At 46.9% G+C, this 20690-nt stretch overlaps 2 protein-coding genes across 2 annotated transcripts; one reads left to right on the plus strand and one right to left on the minus strand.

The window, feature by feature from the left end:
- Nucleotides 1–12694: 12694 nt before the first annotated feature.
- LOC113748688 (protein EXORDIUM-like 2) lies at nt 12695–14127 on the plus strand. Its single transcript, XM_027292212.1, has one exon. The coding sequence runs from the start codon at nt 12892–12894 to the stop codon at nt 13816–13818; it is 927 nt and encodes a 308-aa protein (XP_027148013.1). The 5' UTR covers nt 12695–12891; the 3' UTR covers nt 13819–14127.
- A 3399-nt stretch (nt 14128–17526) lies between these two features.
- On the minus strand, nt 17527–18455 carry LOC113750283. Its single transcript, XM_027294279.1, has 2 exons — nt 18302–18455; nt 17527–18059 (listed from the first exon to the last, which is right to left on the minus strand). The coding sequence occupies exons 1-2, from the start codon at nt 18453–18455 to the stop codon at nt 17527–17529; spliced, it is 687 nt and encodes a 228-aa protein (XP_027150080.1).
- Nucleotides 18456–20690: the final 2235 nt, after the last annotated feature.

Consider the following 20690-nt stretch of genomic DNA (forward strand, 5'->3'; position numbering starts at 1 on the left):
TTCGCCATCTGCTGGTCCCTTTTTTGGGCAGGACGGTGCAGAGGCCCCGTCCTGGGCCTGGACACGTGGCAGCCCAGGGCGATCTGAGTTGGGCTTGGACTCCGGGCCCATGGGGGACCAGCCCAGGTCGCACGACGGCTAGGGCTCCGCGGGGGCTCCCAAGAGCTACCCCGCAGAGGGCGGGGAGAATCCCCCTCAGCGCGGGATGGGGAGCTATCCAGGGTAAGTCCCGAAACGTACGGAGGTCGGACTCCTCAGCAGGTATAAACAGTAACACACAACGGCTGTGCACGGGACGCTCACTAGTTTACTGGACAACCACTCTCGACTGTTTACTTCCCGTGAACCTTACTCACCGGAAAACTAACTTGACCGTCGGAGTGCCCTCGAGGACAACCTCAGGGCCCCTGCCAGTTCACCTTCTTGTCTTTCTTTCAGGCTTAGGATGCGCTCTTTCCGCCATCAAGCCGAGCTCATCAGGTCAGCTCGGTCCGGGGAAGTTCTGTGCTTCTTCAGTTGGCGCCGTCTGTGGGAACGAGGGTACGAGTATTTGCGTTGATGGCGAAGACGCGTTCCAAGCGAACCGTGGATAACACTGATCCCGGAGTCGGTGAGGGGTCCCGGCGGTTGGAGACCGAGGCGGCCCGAGGCGCCGGGGGCTCGGCCCTTTCGGGGGAACGAAGACAACAAATCTACCAGTTTGTAACCGAGAACCTCCCCATGCTGAAAGACATAATCCGGCAGGCGAAGGAGGGGGGTGAGGCCGGGGGTGCGCAGACCTCCAAGGCGAAGGGGAAGGAGAGGGAGTCGCTCCCTATTCCCTCGGAGGACGAGTCCCGGGACCAGCCCCCTAGGAGGAAGCGACCGCGGACTCCTCCCAGGCCGCGGGCCTCAGTGGTCGGGGACAGTGAGAGATATTCTCGCGACCGGTCCGCTGGGGGCCGACTGAGGAATCCCTCATCGTGGAAGCTTGCGCGGAACGAGCCGGAGCGCTCCCCCGCCCGGTCTATCAAGAGTCGGCCGCGGGACCCTCCCCAATGGCAGCCCGTCCGGGACGAGCTCGAGCAGATCCTGCGACCACAACTGTACGAGGACAATTACGCAGCCTCGCCCTTCACCCGAGAGGTGGAGGACTACCCGTTACCTCGGAGGTTCAAAATCCCGAACATCGAGCTGTACGATGGTTCGACTGACCCGGAAGACCACCTCTCGGTCTTCCTGACGCACATGCGCCTACAAACCGCCGCGGATGCACTTCGCTGCAAGACCTTCCCCATGTTTCTGAAGGGTAAGGCCCGGCTCTGGTTCCAGGGCCTAGCACCGGGGTCTATCCGGAGTTTCACCGAGCTGGCCAGACAGTTCGCCGTCCAGTTCCTCTCCTCTAAGACTTACTCGAAAAACGTGACTCACCTGATGGCCATCAAGCAGAAGCCGGACGAGTCCCTGAAGAATTTCATGACGCGCTTCAACACAGAAAGCCTGCAGATCAGGGACAAGGATGAAAAGGTGGTCATGGCTGCCTTCATGAACGGGCTAAGGGTAGAGGAGCTCTACTACAAGCTTGTCGAACAGCCCCCCAAGAATCTGGGAGAGCTATTGACCCGGGCTCACGCCGCCGCCAACGCGGAGGAGGCCGGCCGCCTGAAACGAGAGTCAGATCGGGAACTTGGAGACCGGAGAGGACGGGGAAACCCCCCTGAAACCAAGGACGGCCAAGCCAGGAAAAACGTCTTCGATCGCCTCTCTAAGAATAAAGCCCCCGCTCAACCGCCGCTCCCGGAAAAAGTGTATACCCCCCTGACTCGGCCAAGGACACAGATCCTGGCTGTGATGGAGGCGGAGGGTCTCGGAGGACGGCCGCCCAAGATAGGGACGCCCCGGAATAAAAGGAACCAGGACCAGTACTGTGCCTTCCACCGTGATGTAGGGCATGATACGGAGGGATGCTGGGCCCTGCGGAAGAAGATTGAAGACCTGATCCAGCGCGATTTCTTGGGGCGGTTTGTGCAATCAGGACGGCCGGGCCAGGAGACCGGACGTACCTACCGCGGAGAGAGGGGTGAAGGCTACCGCCGCGACCAACCTGAGAAGCGTTACGCGGCTCGAGATGACTCCCCCGACCAGGGCACCCAGAACCTGGCAGGGGTTATAAACACTATAGCCGGGGGTCCCACGGGAGGAGACAGCCATACAGCACGGAAGAACAGGCGACCCCCCCCAGACGGAGATGACTCGCTGAAGCGTCTGCGCATGGACGAGGAGATCACCTTCAGACCGAGGGATGCGGTTCCCCTGGCAGCCGGGAATCATGAGGCTATCGTAATAGACGTCGTCACCAATAATTACCGGGTGATGAAAGTGTACGTCGATCAGGGAAGTGCAGTGGACATCATGTTCTACAGGGTGTTCAAGGAGCTCGGCCTGGAGGACGGACAGCTAACCCCTGTTCGGACACCTCTGGTCGGCTTTACCGCACCGCCCATCAATCCGGAGGGGATGATTACCCTGATGGTCACGGTAGGCCAGGCACCCAGATGCCGGACCATCCCTGTCAATTTCGTGGTGGTCAAACAACCATCCCCTTACAACATATTTCTAGGTCGGCCCGCTTTGAATGCCCTCCGGGCGATTCCCTCAACGCTCCACCTCAGCGTCAAATTCCCCACCCCGGGGGGAGTGGCCGAGGTACATGGAGATCCGGAGGTGGCCCGAGCTTGTTACCTCGCCATGCTCCGGGGACACGAGAAGGTGATCGCTCAGGCGACCAGTTTGGAGCCGTATATCCCAGGGGAGGAGGATCGGCAGCTGGGCACTCAAAACGAGATCGAGGAGTTCCCATTGAGAGAGGACAGGCCTGACCGGATAATCCGCATCGGTGCGTCGCTACCGCCCAGAGAGAAGGATGACTTGAAAGCCCTCCTAAGGGAGTACGCCCAAATTTTCGGTTGGACAGTAGAGGACATACCCGGGATTCCAACTGACCTGGCCGTCCACCACCTCAACATAGACCCCCGCTTTAACCCGGTGAAGCAGAAGAAGAGGAATTTCGCCCCAGAGAGAAATGAGGTGATCAGGAATGAGGTCGGTAAGCTGCTGGAGTCCAAAATCATCATGGAAGTCTACTACCCGACCTGGCTAGCCAACCCCGTCCTGGTAAAGAAGGAGGACCAGTCCTGGAGGATGTCCGTGGACTTTACAGATCTCAATAAAGCCTGCCCGAAGGACTGCTTCCCCCTACCAAGGATCGACAGGTTAGTAGATGCTACTGTTGGTTTTGACGTTTTGTGTTTCCTGGATGCTTTCAAGAGATACCACCAGATAGAGATGGCTGAGCAGAATCGGGAGAAAACCTCGTTCATCACCGAGGAAGGGACCTACTGCTACCGGACGATGCCGTTCGGGCTGAAGAACGCTGGAGCTACTTACCAGCGTTTGGTCAATAAATTGTTCCAGAACCAGATCGGCAGGAACATGGAGGTTTACGTGGACGACATGATCGTCAAGAGTCGAGCAGGACCGCAACTCGTCCCCGACCTGAGGGAGATCTTGAACATCCTCTGGGAAAGCCGGATGCGGTTGAACCCGAAGAAGTGCACATTCGGAGTTAGGTCGGGCCGGTTCCTCGGTTTCTTGGTCTCCCGAGAAGGGATCCGGGCCAACCCCGAAAAACTCCAAACCATCATGGACATGGCCCCTCCACGGAATGTGAAGGAGGTCCAGCGACTCACGGGAAGGATGGCCGCCCTGAATAGGTTCCTCTCACGGTCCGCGGTGAGGGGGCTCCCCTTCTTCCGAGTCCTGAAGGCGCCTAAGGACTTCCAGTGGACCGAGGAATGCGAGAAAGCCTTTACCGACCTAAAGGCGTATTTGGCCGAGCTACCCACCCTGACCGCCCAGGAACAGGGAGAAACCTTGTTCCTGTACTTGTTCGTCTGCAATGAGGCCGTTAGCGCGATTTTGGTGCGGGAAAACAGGGGGGCTCAGAGGCCAATATATTACGTTAGCCGCGCTTTGCAAGTTCCAGAAACGCGGTACACGCCGGCCGAGAAACTGGTCCTCACCCTGGTGCATGCTACCCGAAAACTCCGACCTTATTTCCAAACCCACAGCATCGTCGTCATGACCGGCCAGCCCCTACGGCAGATACTCACCAAACCCGAAGTCTCGGGCAGGATGACCAAGTGGGCCGTCGAGCTGGCCGAGCATGACATCGGCTACCAGCCTCGAACAACTATCAAGGCTCAGGCCCTGGCGGACTTCCTCGCTGAAGGAGCCAGCCTGTCCACAACTGAGCCTAGCTCTCTGCCCGAGGAGGCCGAGCCAGAAGAGTCTTGGGTACTATTCGTGGACGGGGCTTCGAGCAAGGAGGGAAGCGGGGCAGGTCTGCTGCTCATCTCGCCAACAGGGGAAGAGCTGACTTATGCTCTCCGGTTTGACTTCCGCGCGTCTAACAATGAGGCTGAGTATGAGGCCCTCTTGACAGGGTTGCGGATAGCCCACCAGATGGGTATTACTGCGATCAAAGTCCGGAGCGACTCTCAGCTCGTTGTCCTCCAAGTTCGCGGGGAATACGAGGACAAGGAGGAGGTCATGAAGAAGTATCTGGCCAAGGTGCAGGAGGCGACAGCCCTGTTTGATACATTTGAAATCGAGCGGGTGCCGAGATCGCAAAACAAGCGTGCAGACGCCCTGTCAAAGCTGGCATCCTCCTCGTTTGCGCACCTGAACAAGGAAGTTCTGGTGGAGGTTGTAAAGCAGAAAAGTATAGACCAGGTCCAGGTCCTGGCTATAGACAGCTCGGCCACCTGGATGACCCCTCTCGGAAACTTCCTCAGCTCGGGTGCCCTCCGCGAGAACAAAATCGAGGCCAGCCGGATCCAGCTCAGAGCTGCCAAGTACGCCTACGCCGGGGGAACCCTCTACAGGAGATCATACTTATCTCCCTGGCTAAAGTGCGTGACTCCCGAGGAGGGTGATTACGTCCTTCGCGAAATCCACGAAGGGATATGTGCGGCACATGTGGGGTCCCGGGTATTGGCCAAAAAGTGCCTTCTCTTGGGCTACTATTGGTCCTCCGTCTTCCGAGATGCCGCAGAACTGGTTCAGAAATGTCGAGCTTGCCAGGTGCACGTCCCGCTGCGCCACCAGTCCACCCGGGAGATGGTCCCCATCCACAGTCCTTGGCCTTTCGCCCAGTGGGGGATAGACCTCCTGGGTCCCTTCCCCCGAGCTCCGGGCAGGTACGAACACATCGTGGTAGTCATCGACTATTTCACGAGGTGGATGGAGGCTGAACCCCTGGCCACTATCTCCGGGAAAGTAATACAGAAGTTCTTCTGGAAAAACATAGCCTGCCCCTTTGGAATCCCGCATGTCTTGATATCCGACAACGGGCGACAGTTTGCTGAAAATCCCTTCAAAAGCTGGTGCGCCGAGCTAGGGATTAACCAGCACTTCACCTCGGTTGGACACCCCCAGGCCAACGGTCAGGTGAAAAATGTTAACCGAACCATCCTGCTGGGGCTAAAGACTAGACTGGAGCTAGCCCAGTCTAACTGGCTGGATGAACTTCCTAGTGTCCTCTGGGCTTACCGCACTACGCCCAGGACGGTAACCCACGAGACCCCGTTCTCTCTGACTTACGGAGTAGAGGCGGTGGTACCCGCGGAGATTGGTCTCCTCTCTCCCCGGACACAGAATTTCGTTGCGACAACCAACGAGGAAGAGCTGAGGTACAACTTGGACACGCTGGAGGCTAAGCGTGAGGAAGCGGCGGTACGAATGGCTAAGTACAAAAGTCAGCTCGCCCGCTATCATAACGCCAAAGTGAGGACCATACAGTACCAGCCAGGGGACCTTGTCCTAAGGAAGAACTCGGTCAGTCGGGCACATGGCTCCAACAAGCTTGATCCAAATTGGGAAGGGCCGTACAAGGTCTTAGAGGCAAGCCAAGCTGGGTACTGCAAACTCGCGAAAATGGATGCGGGAGCGTTCGACCCCAGGGGGTCGGCACGACTGAAAAGCTTTAAAGGATTCTGAAAATTCAACGCTCGACCCCGAGAGGTCGGCACTGATTAAAACTTTCAGGTGAATGCTCGACCCCAAGAGGTCGGCAAGGGTTAAAGCTGGGGAGTTTGAGAGCACGACGCTCGACCATGAGAGGTCGGTATGGAGCGGACTATTTTTGGTCTGATGGGATTCAAGGTTCGACGCTCGACCCAAGAGGTCGGCACGAACCCCAGGAGGTTCGACGCTCGACCCAGGAGGTCGGCGGGAAAAACCCTTAAAGATTTGGTGCTCAGCCCCAAGAGGCTGGCACGTTGCCCTGGTAGGACGGCATGGTGCTCGACCCGGGAGGTCGGCACAGGGTTTCGACAACCTGGTTCCTTCTAATGATTTAGTCGTTAGATTAACGGGGATATGCGTTGGGTGCTCGACCCAGGAGGTCGGCACCTGGTTTTGGTTGTTGCAGGGGGGTGCAGGAAGAAATTGCAAAGAAATCTCCTTCGAATTTCGTATATGCATTCAAAGCCTATCTATTAGAAAACTTCCAGCCTATCTATTACAAAGCCTACCGAGCTACACAAGGAAAGGGGGACCTAGCTACGCCTTCTTCTTGCTGGCGACCTGCTTGGAGGTGGGAGTTGAAGGTACACCTTAAGCATGTAGAGAGGTAGGAGCTGAAGGTGCGCCGGGTTGAGAAGGCAGTTAAAAAGGATCTGGGGGGCCTTTCCGTTTCAGACGGACCTTCAAGAGTATTTTCAACTGGAGCATGGTCACATCCTTATAAGGGGACGGAAAGGGTTTCTGGAGTGGCCGCTGCCTTAGGCCACAGGCTCCTTCTCGGAAGCCCGTCCAGGAGTCTCCTCCTCCTCCAGGGGGAGTTCCGCCAGCTCGGCCCCCACATCGCTCCTTCCCACCAGATCCTTCAGGGCATGCCCCTTGCGGTACCCATCGAAGAGCCAATCCAGCTTCTCCTCGGCCGCAGGATTGTAATCCTTGAAATCCGCCAAGTTGAAGCCGGGTGGGTTGAGGCCCTTCACCTTGTCCAGGGTCCGCGTGGCTCCGATCTGGAAGATGGGCTGGTTGAGACAGGCCACGTCCTCGACGAACTGATCGGAGGAGATGAAGTCCCGGACAGCCTTCTTGCCCTCCTGGCTGACGGTGCCGGAGAGCTCAATGGCGTGCTCCTCCTTCAGCTTCGCCACGCCCTTCTTCTCTTAGTCCAGCTCGGACCGGGTGGAGGCGAGCTGGACCTGGGAGTCCTCCAGCCCCTTTTCAGCCTGGCCCAGCTTGGCCTTAAGGGAGTCTACCTCCTTAAGGGCCTTGGCCAGCTTCTGCTCTGCCTCCCGATTCTTCTTTCGCATCTTCTCCAAGTCGGGAGACAACTCGGAGAAGCGGCGTTGGCCTGAAGAAATGAAAGTAAGAGTTAGCACACTACTAACCCCATTCAGAGAAAGAGCAGGGGCCCAAGGGGCCTAAAAGGGAGAGGGCTTACTTGGGCCTGGGCGGTGTAGTACATGTCCTGGAGCTCGGACGGGCTGGCCAGCTCCATCCCCTTCTTGTCGCGTGGAAGGACTGAGCCCGTGACCAGCTCGCGAGCCACCTCGGGGAACTGGGTTCGGTCATTGATGGAGAGCTCCCAGGACGGGCAGAAGCGCCGAGGATCGTGCATTGTGGGGGCCTGCCCCGGTTTCGTGGGGGCCACGTGGCGGAAGTGCCACAAGCTCGGGGGGCGCTCTCCTGGGCGTGCTCCTCCGCGGAGCCTACCGCCAGGTGGACAGGGCCCCCAGACGTCAGCTGGAGAGGGCACTGTGCTGGGCCCTGCGCAGGTTTCTTCCCAGGCTGGGAAGGCTCTTCTGCCCCGTGGACTTCTTTTTGCTGGGGGCCTGCTTGGAGGGGGACTGAGCTTGAGAGGCCTCCTTCTGGGGGGCCGAGCTGCCCCCAGGAGTCGCCGAGGCCTCAGGGGCCTTCTTCGCCGCCTCCGGCTGTGTGGTGGAGGCGACCTCCTCGGTTGACGCGCCCAGCAGCCTGGAGAGCCTCTTCACTGCAGAGAACACCACCGGATTAGTGCTACAAGTCAGAGAAACATAGGGGAAAAGGCAGCAGATAACAAGGGAACAGGAGCAGTATTACAGGTATCTCGGTCGGCGGGGGAGAACTGCACCCCACCGGGGGACCCGGACAGCTTCCCCAACAGCCCGGCTGCGGAAATCTGCTCAGTGGAGAACTTGGCTGCGTACAGCTTCGTCGCAGAGCCCAGCAGCTGGCCGAAGGCCTCAGGGTCCAGGTCCTCTGGATAGGGGTCGTCCCCGACCCCCCAACCTTCCACGCGTTGGGGGGAAAGTGGGTGGTTTTAACGAAAAAGAAGTCCCCCTTCCAGTTCTTCACGGAAGAGGGGACCCCGTAGAGAAGATCCTGGGCGCTCTTCCCGCCGCGGTTGTTGGCGGAGCGGCGGCAGAAGTAGTACCACCCAGGGAGAGAAGCCTTGAGGGCGAAGGTAGTACGGAAGAGAGAGAGAGAATAGGGGATGGAGCAGATCTGGCAGTAGATCAGGAATCCGATGATGATCCTGATCGAGTTAGGGTGGACTTGGGTAATCCTGAGCCCCCAGTAGCTCAGGATCTCGGCCACGGCCGGAGGAATGGGGAGTCGGAGCCCCGCGACCAGTTGCTCTTTGTAGACGGCTACAAAGCCTGGGGGAGATCGGCAAGCCCGGTCGGTGGGCCCGGCAGCTCGCGGCTCGAATGCCGGAGGAATAGAGAATGACGCGGCTAGCTCGGCCACTGCCCCGGGCGAGATGGTGGTCTCCTCCCGGTCGGGGTGACCGTAGTTGAACTCAGGATCATCCCCCTGCTCGGCAGCAGGGGTCCCCTCGGAGGAGTCCCTGTCCTCCCCCGCTCCCTCCTGGGCTCCGCCAGGGGAGTTATGTGGGGACTTGGGGGAGGGGACAGAAGTGGCTTGGTGCTCGATGAAGGCATCGAGCTCGGCCGCCTCCTCCAGGAGTCGGGCAGAAGGAGAATGGGCAGACGGAGAGCTCATGATGTCAATGGGTTCAAGCAAGTCAGGAATGGGAAAGTTGGGGTTGGAAGCAGAGAATGAAGAAGGAGAAGGAGGGGGAGATGGTGAAGATGAAGATGAAGATGAAGACGAGGACGAGGAGGAAATGAAGATTCTGGTGGCTATACGACGGACCGGAGTCTGGGATGCGGTGGAAGTGACGTCGGAGTGACCCGATATAAAATGCAGGGGGTGGCGAAAGGAAGAAAGGAGATGTGAAGGAAGAGGGGAAAGGACTTACTGGTGATCGGAGTGAAGAAAGGGATGGAGAAGTCGCCGGAATCTGGGCGCTGGAAGCCGAAAGCCGGGAGTCTTGTTGCCTGAAATTGGAAAATGCACGAGGGGAGCGAAAAATAGCAAATAGAGTTAGAGAAAGTCTGGGAATGCCTATTTATAGGGGGCCAAATGGGGGGAAAACGGTTGCTTGAATTTGAACCGTCCCATGTGAACACATTTAATAGCGGTACGGAGACCGAGAGGACGCGACAACTGAAAGGACGCGGACGCCACTTCCCAATGTCAGCACTGCACCGGAGGTGACCGCGGCAGAGCAGTGTGATGATGGGCTTCCACGTGGCAAGGGAGTAGATCAAGTCTGCCTGGGAGCCTGACCTAATCTAGGGGGCTAGTGCAGAGGCCCCGTCTTTGACCTGGACACGTGGCAGCCCAGGGCGATCTGAGTTGGGCTTGGACTCCGGGCCCATGGGGGACCAGCCCAGGTCGCACGACGGCTAGGGCTGCGCGGGGGCTCCCAAGAGCTACCCCGCAGAGGGCGGGGAGAATCCCCCTCAGCGCGGGATGGGGAGCTATCCAGGGTAAGTCCCGAAACGTACGGAGGTCGGACTCCTCAGCAGGTATAAACAGTAACACACAACGGCTGTGCACGGGACGCTCACTAGTTTACTGGACAACCACTCTCGACTGTTTACTTCCCGTGAACCTTACTCACCGGAAAACTAACTTGACCGTCGGAGTGCCCTCGAGGACAACCTCAGGGCCCCTGCCAGTTCACCTTCTTGTCTTTCTTTCAGGCTTAGGACGCGCTCTTTCCGCCATCAAGCCGAGCTCATCAGGTCAGCTCGGTCCGGGGAAGTTCCGTGCTTCTTCAGACGGCTTCTTATGTTTGCAAGCGGATGTAACCGGACGAGAAAATCAAGCATTTCCTCCGAATCAAAGAAAATCAATCATTAAATGTGAGTTTGAATTCCGACTGGGGCTGAACAATAATCAGATACTAATGAAATGCCCTAAGACATACTTTTTTTGATGAAATTACAAGAAACTCATAATGATGAGAAGAAGAAACTCACCTCTAGTGAAACACTAAGACTTGAACTTGGAATCTCTAAGTTTGGTGCCACAAGATCGTGAGATATACTTTAAACCAGTATAATGTAACAATTTATACTGTAATAAATATACTAAACAACTTTCTTATCTTTTCTTTTTTTGGAAATGCCTACTATAAAGATTTTAATTTAGCTTGTACCTACCTTCAAAACCAATTATCGTTTTCATGTTATTAGATTAAATCTTCAACTGCATCAACAAAAGGCAAATGCGAAATAAATAAGCAAGTAAACCGTCAAAGTAGCAATGTGTTGTATGCTTGCCAACATGTTGCTCCACTTTCACTAATTTTATCTTAATTTCAATGGAAGTAACAACCAACGTTCATTGACTTGGTGTTTGCCAAAAGGACAAATCTAATATGGGGCTTAATTTGTTGGCAAGACAATATATTGCATTAACACAATAAACCAACGGAAAGGCATTTAACACTGGATTGATATACGTGAGTGAATTGGCTCACTCAACAATATCATAATCGTGGTTCATCAATACAACCATGTGGATCTCAACTACGGCTTTTCTTGCATCTGTTCAACTTAAATTTTGCCAACTAAAAGCTTTTAGTCCAATCTTGGAAATGTGGGGTTATTGTGATTGATTGCCAATTGAAGCCAGGACAAACGGATCTGAAAACAAATACTATATACTTTTGCTGTGTGAATTTGCATGTTTTTCAATGCCTTTCTATTTGAATTTCTTCTTTCTTTTCTTCTAGTGCTGTTAGTGTAGAAAGGCTGGGTTTGGCTACACGCATACAAGAATGGCGCGCGGAAAAGAGAAGGGGGTTCCATTCCCATTATGGCATCAAGAACGTCAGAAAAATTGAGAAACCTCATAATCTGATATGGTATGAAGAAGATGTGATGACTTCTCAGGCACTAAGGACAGTTTACCAATTTTTACTTGCCAAAAAAGATATTTAAAATAATGCACATTTTGATTTTGGAATTCCAGAAGAATAAAAAAAAAAAAAAAAAATCAATGGTACACCCAAGAGATAGCTGTATTGTTTTGTAGATCCCGTCCAGTAGCGTCCTTAAGGAGTCTGATATTTTAGTTGAATGATATTGAGAAGTTCTATCAAGAAATGTCAGTTTCAGACTGGAATAACCATAAAAAGGGTCCCCCTTAGAAAGGTCAGAAGTGAAAAAATTCTCGGAAATAGTGTTGAGTAAATCAAGCTCGTGATTGACGCACCAAAATGTTCAAGCAAACTTGATAGTAAAATGTAGTACAAACTGCAAACTGTTCTCCAATTGTGGACTTCCAGATTTCCAGAAACGCTGATCCAACCGAACCCTAATGAAACCTTAATTACCAGAAAAGAGAAGAATTGAGCTTTGATATAAAATATGCTTTTGCTCGTCATGGTGAATTTTCATTTTATGTCACCAAAAGGATTACTGCTTATTTTCTTGATTATTTGATTGTTAACTATTAGTAATAACCTTAAACTTCTTACGCTTGGCTTTCTTCCTTTGATTGCTGATAAACGAAGAAAGAAATGTAAGCATAACTGACTTGTTAAAAGTCCAATAAATTCCTTCACATCAGAAACATAAAGTTAAGATGTAATGCGACATTAATTAGAGAGCAGGACCACACAGCATTCTTAAACTAATCCAGTGTTTCGTGGAAGTTAATGAACTATATCACAGGTTGCGTTTGGATTGAACGATTTGACAAAAGATTTGAAATTCTCTCGAACTCTTCTTATTGTTTAGATTATTTAAGAGGTATTTGAATTTTATGAATCACAAATTATTATAACAAGGTGTTTAAAATATATTTCAAATGCTTTTTAAATAACCTAAAACAATCAGAGTAATTTGGGTGGATATCATAATCGCATCAATTCTTATCCGCTGCAAGAGCTTTCGCAGCCCCTGCTGTCTCTTAGCTGCTTCCCTCTCTAGCAAATTGCGACTGCATGCAACCAATAAAGCATCAAGGTTCACATTGCGAAAACGAAAGAAATGTATTAAATCTAACAACAATGATTACTATGATGCTAACCACAATCTTATCAAGATTAGGAATCATTAGAATAGCTCCCCAATTGGCAGAAAAAATAAAAGCAAGTAAAACAACTTATTCGATACGTTCCCTGAAAAAGACCTCCCTCTAGCTATACAATTATGTAATCCCATTACATAACCTTCCTAACCATTCCAAAACCACCAACAACGCTTTTAATGGCCTTATGAAGTCAACTCCAAAACCTTAACTCCTAACGCGTATTCCTTTCCAACTCTATGGGACATGGCAATCACTAACTTTTAACAAGTTCACAACACCCCCAAAAAAATGGCCTATATATACGTGCATGTACATTTTCCAACCAAACCAACATCCTACGATTTGCAGCCTGCAAATTCCTTAAGTTCTATCAAACATTGTACAGTAGAAAGGAAATAAAAAAACAAAAAACCAACCTTTCTTGAGAACTTTCGGTGTTCAAATTTCAGACAACCAAAAATGGTTGCTAACGTTCGTTTCGTTACCATTACTTTTTCTTTGTTTGTGCTCTTAGCAATATTGCCAGGTTCCTTCTCGGCGATTCCAAGAAAACTGGCTTTGGTTAAGCCAGAACCAATTGTGCTCAAGTACCACAAAGGTGAGCTCTTGAAAGGCAATACAACAGTGAATCTCTTGTGGTACGGCAAGTTCACCCCTAGCCAACGTGCTATAGTTGTCGATTTTCTAAAATCCCTCAGCCCCACAGGCCGCCGCGGCCCCCCGCCACAGACGGTGGCTTCATGGTGGAGTACCACCCAGAAATACCTTGGAAGTCCATCCACCATCGCCGTCGGGAAACAGGTTTCATTGAATTACCCTCTTGGAAAGGCGCTGAACGATTCGCAAATTCAAGCCTTGACCTCCAAATTTAGTCACGTCAATACCGTTAACCTGGTCCTGACGGCGTCCGACGTGGCAGTTGAAGACTTCTGCATGAACTCGTGTGGGACCCACGGGTGGACCCGGGGGAGGAAGGCGCAAAAGTATGCCTATGCCTGGGTGGGTAACGCCGTCAGTCAGTGCCCCGGCGAGTGTGCTTGGCCTTTCCACCGGCCAATCGTCGGGCCGCAAACGCCGCCGTTAGTGGCACCTAACGGAGACGTTGGGATTGACGGATTGGTGATTAATCTGGCAACGGTTTTGGCTGGGGCTGTTACGAATCCGTTTGATGGGGGTTACTTTCAGGGCCCTCCCACCGCGCCGTTAGAGGCCGTTTCTGCTTGTACTGGAATATTTGGATCGGGCGCCTATCCGGGATTTCCGGGTACGGTTTTGGTTGATAAGACCACCGGGGCGAGCTACAATGCTCGCGGGGCGAATGGCCGTGAATATCTGCTGCCAGCCATGTGGGATCCCAAAACGTCGACGTGCAAGCCACTCGCGTGAGACGAAACCTCCTGAGCAAAATAAAATACTATAATATATATATTATATACTGACCTCAAGCAATTTCAATTTTTATAATTTTCCTGCTGCTGTTGATTTTTGAGTTGAATGTGTTCCTATAGGGTTATTTAAAAAGGAAGAAATACTTAAATTAATGATTATAATTGAGAGAATTTGTACTTTGTAAAACTCTTTGCAGAAGTCGTGAAGACCTGTTTGATTAATTTATGTTTCCGTTGATTTTCATTTTCGTTTATCTGACTAGATCTCAGACAGTGCATTGTGTATTTTGATCCTGTCCAATGTTGTAAAATTTCACTTGTAACTTTCAAGCATTACAAGTTGTTCTTTAAAAAAAAAGAAAAAAAAAAGAAGATACAATTTTAAAAAAGTTGTTCATGTTCTTTCTTCTTCTTCTTTTTTAATTCCATAGGTCATCAAGATGTAGTAAAATTTCTATAAATTAATACTCGATAAATCAATAGCATCTATTGAATAATAATTTTTTTTTTATCCTGACTTGAGCTAACAAGGTAAAAATAATTTTGATAAAATAATAAGATAATAATTTTTTTGAAAATCTTATGTAATCCTTTGATCCAATTCATGTCACAAATTAATTATTCACTAAAATTACATACCAAAAATATATGAGTCTATTCTTTTTCTCTTAAAATTTAAATCTGCCTCTCTAATTTTTCTTATCGCATCTAAAAATTTTGGACTTGAATTCTCATCTTGTAATAGGAACTTATGAAGAGTTATTGCAAATCAAGTGCATATGGATTAGTTTATATTCTTTAAACTTTTAGCCTCGTTTTATTAATAAAATAATTCACATTTTTTATATAAAAAATAAAATGAAATTTTAGTTGATTAAATGAGCATTTTTTTAAATTGTAAGTATATTCGATAAATTAATAAATTATTAATTTATCGATTAATTAATACCTTCTTAACTTAATAGAATTTGTATGATTCTACAATTATTAATTTATAGAGATTTTACTGTAGTATTATTATTTTTTTTTTTGTGCAAAATTGGAGTGTTTTAATTGGGCCCCAAAAAAAATATGCAAAATGGAAAGCCATTTATTTAGACCCGTCCACGACGTCATGGAAGTAGCCAAAACCGAACTCTTTTTTGCAGTTGCGAAAATTCTCTGTTTTGCACCTTGCACGTACCAGAGGATTGCAACTCCTATTCGTTATTTTGTTCTTGCCTTTTTCATCTAAGTTTCAAATATTCCATTTCTCCCTTATTATCTTCTTCTTTCCTTAAAATTGAATACGATAACTTCTTATTACCTCCTACCAACAGATATCTCCATTTTTATGAATAAACTCACGTATGTAATATTAGGTTGCCAAAAGCACCGGCTAAAGATAGAAGAAGAACCAGCCGGAAGAGGATGCTTTCACTTTGAAGCAAAAGACAAGTCCTCAAAATTAGGAAGCAACCAACTGAGAAAGTAGCATCAAATTTGAGAATGAAGAAGTAACAGATGCTAGTTTAGACCTATATGCATTTCCAAAAGAAAGCTGTGTATTTATGGCTAATGGAAGAAGAAAATCTGTGCTGAACTTTAAAAATGTTCCAACTAGGCCACTATATTTTTCTCTGTGTTGTCCAACTCACTGAATTTCTAAAAATGGTTTAACCGGGCCATTTTGTCTAAAACCTCTCACACAAATCATTTATCTCTTCCATCAAAGTGGGATTATTTGCTTCCAAAGTTTCTGGAGTTTCCTAAGGCTTCTCTCCGAATATAATCACTAACTTCTTCCCAAATATAATCGATGAAGAAACTCTGGTAAAATACGTAAATTTCTCTGAACCTTGTGAAAACCTTGGGGACAAATAATCTCGTTTCATATTTAGGTTGAAGGAAGAGTTAATCAACTGGTGAGAGGGGTTTTTATGGGAAAAGATGTAAATCTGCTTGCAAAATAGGAAAGCACGTCACATGAAATTTGTATCAGCATTTTTAGAAGTTTAATCGGTCGGATGAAACTTTTAGATGGTCTGCGACCTTACAGTTAGGATGTAAGCGAGCTGAGCTACTCACGAGTAGCATGGTTAATGGCTTGGTCGGTCAAACCGAATTCGAGCCGAGTTTTGAGCTACTCGAGTACACATTCGAGTCGAGTTCGAGTCAGAATTTAAATAATATATATGTATTATAATTATAAAATGACCGTTATGGGCAAAATTTATACTGAATTTACAAGTAAGGTATCGAGTCAAAAAGCTTGATTACTGACTCGATAAAGCTTGACTAAAGGTCGAGCCTTATTGAGTCGAGTCTCGAGCTTTTAAAAATTTTCTCAAATCAAGCTCGAGTTTAAGATTTTTCGACTCTATCGAGTTCGAGCCAAGTTATTTATAGGTCGAGTCGAGCTCGAGTATAGCAATACTCGAGTTCGACTCAGCTTGATTACATACCTACTTACAGTAGTATGATAATAATAAAGATTTTTGCAATGAGCTCATTAATATATTTAGTATTCACCTAACCTACCTCATATATATATATATATATATATATATACATATATACTAACAATTATTATTCTCTCTTGTATTTATGTACTTTTTCTATTTAATCTTGCTTACCTTCCGTTGTATTTATTTATTTATTTTAATTATTTTTTATTTTTAAAAATATATCACCTGAAATACATTTTAACGAGTGCCACCAGTTAGATAAACCGTAATAATAATAATAAACTAACAACAAAATGGCCTAAAAAATGGAGAAGTGATAAAGAAATGTTTTCACTGGCGAGTTGAAAAGAAATGGATGAAAGCCCGTTGATAGACAAAGGAATACAGGGCTGGATGGACAATTAGACATACAAGTAGAGACCAACATTAAGCTGGGCCTTGTTTGGCAGGTAAGTTTTTTTGTCAAGTTTGTCTGCTACAAGTTTTTAAAAACTTTAACTACAGTAACTTCAAAAAATTTCTCAAAGTTTTTAAACTATGCATTTCAAAATATTCAAAAATTTACACACTTCAAAACTTTTTTTTAAAACTTCTACAGTAAACTACAGTAAAATTTTAGATAAACACTCAAAAAACTCACTTGCCAAACGAAAAATTGGGACAGGTTAAATTCATATATGTTTACAAATGCATAAATAAACATTCATAAGCATAATAAAATTATATAAAAATATACTACTGTATATTACCTATAAAGTAAAATACTACTGAATAATTGTATTAAAATTCAGATATCACCTGATCATCTTTAAAGTTTAACCTAGTTGTTGCTGGTGGTGGAGAATTTCAAAAATGGACCCACAAATTGATATGCTACAAGGCCAAATATCTTGACTTTAGAGGCTGTCGTAGAATTATTGATCTCACCTTTTTCTCAATGACCTCATACTTTCCTTGTCACTGGCCTGTCCTTTGTTGCCCAAATTGTTGACAATAGTACACGCCTATTCATACTAGGATGTTACGGAAGAAAGGAAAACCGTGACCATTTTCATTAGGGCAAATTATCCAATTGGCCCTTTAACTCTTTGTCTAGGTAAAATTAAGCCCCTCATCTATTTTTTGCTGACTTTAAGCCCTCGAACTTGTAAAATGGGAAATCCATGGCCCTTTTAGCCAGTTTCTCCGGTTTTGCAACCGGATGACCAATTCACACGAACGCCATGTGCTTCTTTCGAGGACATTTTTGTCCTCATATTCTAAGCAAAAAGGGCACACATAGTCCACCTTTCTATTTGATTTCCCTCACCTCCCTTACTCTTCCCTGCGCAACCCCCACGCAATCCCATGGCCGTCTCTGTCACATTCTCGGGGATTGCTTCCAAATTCTGCACATCTAACAAAACCTCCCAGTCCAAATTCCTAGATACATCTGCACTCTCCTCCCGGGCCATCACCGGCATGTCATCATCATCCAGAAACATGCTCAGAACCTTTCTCTCATCAACTCCTTCATCCACTTCCTCCCACTCAAAATCCTCATTAACTTCTCTATGATCCTCAATCTGAAAAGAATCCCAACAGAGCCTAAGGCTTGGATCATCATCACCCTCACTTATATCATCATCGTCAGCACTAAAATCAATCTCAACATCATGGTTTATATCAGAATCCGATTTCGACCCGATATCCACGACTCGCAACCCGGTTACAAAATGGTCCCCACCCTCAAAATTTTCAGCTACGAACCCTGAATTTTCCACATTTGCCGAAGTGGGCTCTTCGAGAAACCCTAGATTCAGATCAAGATCCAAATGGGTCCATTCCGTCGTTTCCTTCATGAATCCCGAAATTCGGGTCAGCATCGGAAATCTCCGAGTCAATCACCACACAGGTTGTGGAGGACAATTGGGACTGCTCAACTCGTTGGTGTAGGAGGTCCATAACGAAATTCACCTGATTCTCGCGGTCGAAAAGATCAGCGCTGGTGACAACCGATTCGGGCTCCGACACGATGTCGCTGGGGGGATCAACCAATAGCATCGAAATCGGAAGACCAGTAGGGATCGAGATGATGGCGGTGGGGATGGGTTTGATGATGAGAAAAATCTACTTCTTCAATGACGTCGTCTAGGCCGTCATCGTCCTGGTGGAGTTTGAGTAGTTGAAGCAACGTCGTCTCAGCCATTCTGTTTCAGCGGGGTGGGGAGAGTAGGAGGAATAAAAGTGAGAAAGGAAACACCTTTTTTTCGAAAATTATTTTTTATCTAAAAATTCCCATCTTTTTGCGTTTTCTTTTGTTTGATATTCTACGGCATGGGGCAAGGGGGTAGGTGATCAGCAATTTCCCCTTTTATTTTCTCTCTCTTTTGACTAAAAATGAGCACTTTTCCAGCTTCCTTCGGTGGATTATGTGTGCCCTTTTTGCTTAGAATATGAGGACAAAAATGCCCTTGAAAGAAGCACATGGCGTTCGTGTGAATTGGTCATCCGGTTGCAAAATCGGAGAAACTGGCTAAAAGGGCCACGGATTTCCCATTTTACAAGTTCGAGGGCTTAAAGTCAGCAAAAAATAGATGAGGGGCTTAATTTTACCTAGACAAAGAGTTAAAGGGCCAATTGGATAATTTGCCCTTATCATTATTGTTTTTAGCTTCACCAGGTTATTTTTAGTCCTGCCAGAATTTGTCGAGGCCCCAAATGATGGTTCAACAGGGCTAATCAAGGCTCCAATAAGCACAAAATTGCCTGCAACTCCAAAAAAACAAACACAAGATTTTGTAACTGTTTCTCCTAAACATGAGTTTACAGCTTTAATCCCAGTTTAGCCGCAAGCTGAAGCAAGAATAATCATCAAATCCCTCGAAACAAAAAGGGGGAAAAGAAAAGGCGTGTAATTAATTACCCTCTGCACATGTTCCAGAGTTTAAACCAACTCTGGTACTATTTGATCGTCTCCAACAAGACAGCCAGAAACGGAAGGTCGCCGAATTACTTTTGGAGAGGACTAAAATTAAGATGTCTGTAAAAAATATTTGCACCTAGACGACAGAAAGTCATTACAGTCAATGCAATTGATGATTCCCAAGAACAGCAACTAGTTGTAGCGGTGGGGCGGGGATCCCCCCATCCCCAGCCCCAGCCCGTCCCCGCCTCCCGCTTGCCCCGCTCCGTCCCGTTTTTCTTGTGGGATTAAAAAAATTTTATTATATAATTTTATTATAATTAAATTTGAACAAATAATCAAGTATTAAAATATATCACCAAATTATTATTCATTGTAATTTCACAATTAAAATTTATAAAAATAATTAAACAAAAGTTATTTGAATATAATATAATATTATAAAACAAATATAATTAAAATAATCAAGTTTTTACTTTTGATACAAATACAATCACTAAATTATTATTGTATTTTTTTAGAAAAAAGTGTTATTATATTAAGTGTAGTTAGGAATTTAATATAAATATATTAATAAATTTAGTATAAATAATTAATAATTTTTATTAATAGACATGTATAACTAGTAGTATAATTAATAATTATCATTATATATATAATTATGCACATATATATATATATATATATATCTTTTTTTTTTCTAAACAGGTGGCCCTTCATTTTTCACATATATATAATTATGCACATATATAATTATGCATATATATATATATCTTTTTTTTTTCTAAACAGGTGACCCTTCATTTTTCACCGTCAATAAGCCAATTCCCAATTGTGCAAGCAGCTGAAGTCATTTGCGATAGATAAAATCAAATGTAACGGGAACATTTTAATCTTATCCCACTGATAGGATTGGGTGCATATTAGTTAACAAATTTGCGAATATTATCTTATAATTTTGGTCAAATATTGTATTAATTAATAGATTTTACTCATATTTAATTACGTATATTAATTATAGAAAAGTGAAGCAAAAAGTGATTAAAAGAGATAATTTTTCAAAAGACTCTGAATCAATTTGCCGTGGTCGCACCTAAATCCAACCCTACCTTAGAAGCTTGTTTCCTTACCTAAGATGACTTCTGATTTTCCTTGTTTTCAATTTGTAATAAGAAACAAACTCTAGATTATCTGTTGGCATCGGAGGAAATCTCCTTTATTTAGGTAAATTAGGAAGCGCTAGTAGGTTAGGAAAGTAAGAGATGTGGGAAAAAGGGGCTTTTGTTGTTGGCTTTAAGAATCCGTCTTTGTTTGTGGAGATGGATTGATTGGTCTCCAACAAAAAAATGACGAGCTTTTCTCTTCGCCTTTTCTTTTCTTTCTTGTCATCGGACTTTCTTGCGACTTTCATCAACGAAATTGTCTAAGTTATTCTCAACGATAACAACTAATTTTTTATTCTAATTAAGGGATAACTCAATGATGAGCAACTAATTTCTTATTCTAATGATGAGTAAC

The sequence above is a fragment of the Coffea eugenioides genome, chromosome 10 (genome assembly GCF_003713205.1).
Source record: "Coffea eugenioides isolate CCC68of chromosome 10, Ceug_1.0, whole genome shotgun sequence".
NCBI lineage: Eukaryota > Viridiplantae > Streptophyta > Magnoliopsida > Gentianales > Rubiaceae > Coffea > Coffea eugenioides.